The sequence below is a fragment of the Otolemur garnettii genome, unplaced genomic scaffold (genome assembly GCF_000181295.1).
Source record: "Otolemur garnettii isolate 467f Iridium unplaced genomic scaffold, OtoGar3 scaffold00170, whole genome shotgun sequence".
Taxonomy (NCBI): Eukaryota; Metazoa; Chordata; class Mammalia; order Primates; family Galagidae; genus Otolemur; species Otolemur garnettii.
Window position 1 is genome coordinate 128,466 of NW_003852565.1, and position 3,144 is coordinate 131,609.

Below are 3,144 nucleotides of genomic sequence, written 5' to 3' on the forward strand. Positions count from 1 at the left end.
AAAAAAAAAAAAAGGAAGGAGAACCTTTCCTAAGTTGTGGAGACTTGGCCCTAGATCCTCATTGGGTTGATATTTTTTTCAATGAGTAACAGTGAATCTGGACACTGGGCTTGAGGTCAGAATATAGAATTACCCTCTGCTGACCAGTGGCTTTTCTGCCTTACCCATTCTTCTGCCCAGAGAAATGCCATCGAGCGTTTCTGTGGGGAGGTGAGACGCCTGTGCCATGCAGAGAGGAGGAAGGACTTTGTGTCAGAAGCCTATCTCATCACACTGGGCAAATTCATCAACATGTTTGCTGTGCTGGATGAGCTGAAGAACATGAAGTGCAGTGTAAAGAATGACCACTCAGCATACAAGAGGTGAGCTCTAACTTTGTGCACACCATGGACTTTGCAGAGAGTGCCCAGGCCAGAGCCAGGCCTGCAGGTAGCAGGTGTGCACCCAGCGTGTGCAGAAATCCTCACTCCTAGTTGGCAGCACCTTCTTTTTAGTCTCAAGGCTGTGTGAGTGCATACTCCTAGGTATAAGGTATGGGAGTAGCCAGCAGTTTTAAGTGCATGTTGTGGTTTTACCAAGCTAGAGTGGACTCTGGGTCTCTTGGTCATGCACAGGTGTTTATGGAGGACTTCTGGGTGCTCAACACCCTTGGGCAGACAGACACACATGACAGGCAGGCACTGCTCATGAAACACAGGCATTTGTCTCAGGGAGCATCTTGACAAGGGGGCAGCTGGGCTCTGCACCCCTCTGTGCTAGTCCTGCACCAATGCGGAGCTCTGGCACATGGGCATCAGAGCACTGGTTTGCAGATGTGGCCCTTGGACAATCAGGGGTATCTTGTGGCCGCATTTAGCTTTCAGCTCCTCCAATTGGCTCTCCCGCATGACAGTTTTCTTTTTGAATGTGGAGAATTTCTGGAGAAGAGGGTGGCAGGCGGATTGGAAAGGCAGGCAAGGCTCAGTGTGTTTCTTCTGGAACACTGTGGGGGCAGTTGGTGGCCAGGAAGAGGCAGGCAGTGGGTGATACAAAATGTACTGTCTTTTAGCAGACTTTCTTTACTAAGGCTGTGCTTGGCACTGTTGAAAAAAGATGTGTTTTGCTGGAATGAGATGCTAATTTCTTTCCCTGCAAAGCAAGAAATCTTAGCTCTAAAATTAAATTAGAAGAGACTTTGCATTTAAGTAGGCCCTAATTATGTTGTATCTTAAGTCATATACCTATTGCTATATCTTTGTGATGAAATTAACTTGGAATGTGACACCAAACTGATTTGAGGATGGGGTGGTGGTGGAAGTCAAGCCCAGTTGCCCAAAATTGTGAGCCTTATTTATTCATATGAAATAAACACAATGTTCCTTCACCATCTGAAATTAGCTCTGCACAGAAGCCTAGATCTTCAGAACTAGAGAAGGATCTCTGGAGTTCACCTGAGTCTTCACATCCCCTGCCCCCAGCAGTAAAGTGAACAAGTTTTAAAAGGAAAGACATGTTACCATATAAATTAATGTTAACTTTAACCATGTATAATTTGTCTTAAAAAAGATTGCAGTTTTAAAAAGAAAATCCAAAAATAAGCAATAGCTGCTCCAAATGAGAAGGGATCAGCAAAACTCCCAATGCATGAAAAATCAGAGTGAAAGGTCATTCCCAAAAGAAAACAATAATTCCGTAGCAATGGAAACCAACCAAAATGAGAATATTGAAATGACCGATAAAGAATTTTGAAGGTGGCTCGGCGCCTGTAGCTCAACTGGCTAAGGCGCCAGCCACGTACACCTAAGGTGGCGGGTTCGAATCCAGCCCAGACCCGCCAAACAATAATGACGGCTGCGACCAAAAAAAAAAAAAAAATAGCTGGGCGTTGTGGTAGGCGCCTGTGGTCCCAGCTACTTGGGAGGCGGAGGCAGGAGACTCGCTTGAGCCCAGGAGCTGGAGGTTGCTGTGAGCAGTGAAGGCACGGCACTCTACCCAGGGGGACAGCTTGAGGCTCTGTCTCAAAAAAAAAAAAAGAATTTTGAAGGTGATTGTAAAGAAACTCAATGAAATACAAGAGAAAATAGGAACCCAACACAAATCACAAAACAATGCAGGAGATGAATTTTCATTCACATTCACTATAGAAATCAAATGATTATGGCTCAGAGCTCGTAGCTCAAGCGGCTAGGACACTGGCCACATACACCGGAGCTGGCAGGTTCAAATCCAGCCCAGGCCCACCAAACAACAATGACAACTACAACCAAAAAAAAAAATAAAAAAGCCTGGCATTATGGCACTTGTAGTCCCAACTACTTGGGAGGCTGAGGCAAGAGAATTGCTTAAGCCCAATAGTTGGAGGTTGCTGTGAGCTGTGACAGCACAGCACTCTACCCAGGGTGACAGCTTTTTTTCTGTCTCTTAAAAAAAAAAAAAAAAAGAAACCAAATGATTAAAAAAAAAAATAAGAAGAGCTTCTGTTCAAGATGATATATAGCACAGTAAAAACCTTAAGAATAGACCAGACCAGGCAGAAGAATCTCAGAGCTAGAAAACATGTTTGAATTCAGTTAGTCACAGAGAAAGAACTGAGAAATAAGAGGAAGAAACAAAGCTTGCAAGAAATATGGGGTTATGTAAGGAGGCCTAATATAAGAATCATAGGCATTCCTGAGGGTGAAGAAGAAAATACACAAGGGCAGGAAAATTATTTGAGTGAATGTATCAGGAAAACTCTCCAAGTCTTGGTAGAAATTTGGACATCCAGCTACTAGCAGCACAGTAGACTCCTGAGAGTCCAAGAGGCAATCACCACAGACATCATCAGACTCACTCAAAGTTAACATGAAGGAGGAACGCCTGTGAACCGCATTGTGAAAGCATCAGTAACTTACAAAGGAAAACCCATCAGCCTACTGCAGACTTCTCAACTGAGACCGTACCAGCCCAAAGGGATTGGGATCCCATAGTCCTTCTCAAACAGAATAATGGCCAGCCTAGAATTTGGTGTCCTGTGAAACTCAGTTTCTTATGTGAGGGAGAAATAAAGACTTTTTTTTTTTTTTTTTTTTTGAGACAGAGCCTCAAGCTGTCCCCCTGGGTAGAGTGCCGTGGCATAGCTCACAACAACCTCCAACTCCTGGGCTCAAGCGAGTCTCCTGCCTC

General features: G+C 44.4%; 1 protein-coding gene across 2 annotated transcripts in view; it reads left to right on the forward strand.

The window, feature by feature from the left end:
- CYFIP1 (cytoplasmic FMR1 interacting protein 1) overlaps positions 1-3,144 on the forward strand; it is a 124,695-nt gene that overhangs the window by 42,587 nt on the left and 78,964 nt on the right. For both annotated transcript variants that reach the window (XM_023519291.1, XM_023519292.1), the window contains exon 6: positions 181-362. In XM_023519291.1, the coding sequence (XP_023375059.1) occupies positions 181-362 (182 nt within the window). The remainder of the gene's footprint in view (positions 1-180; positions 363-3,144) is intronic.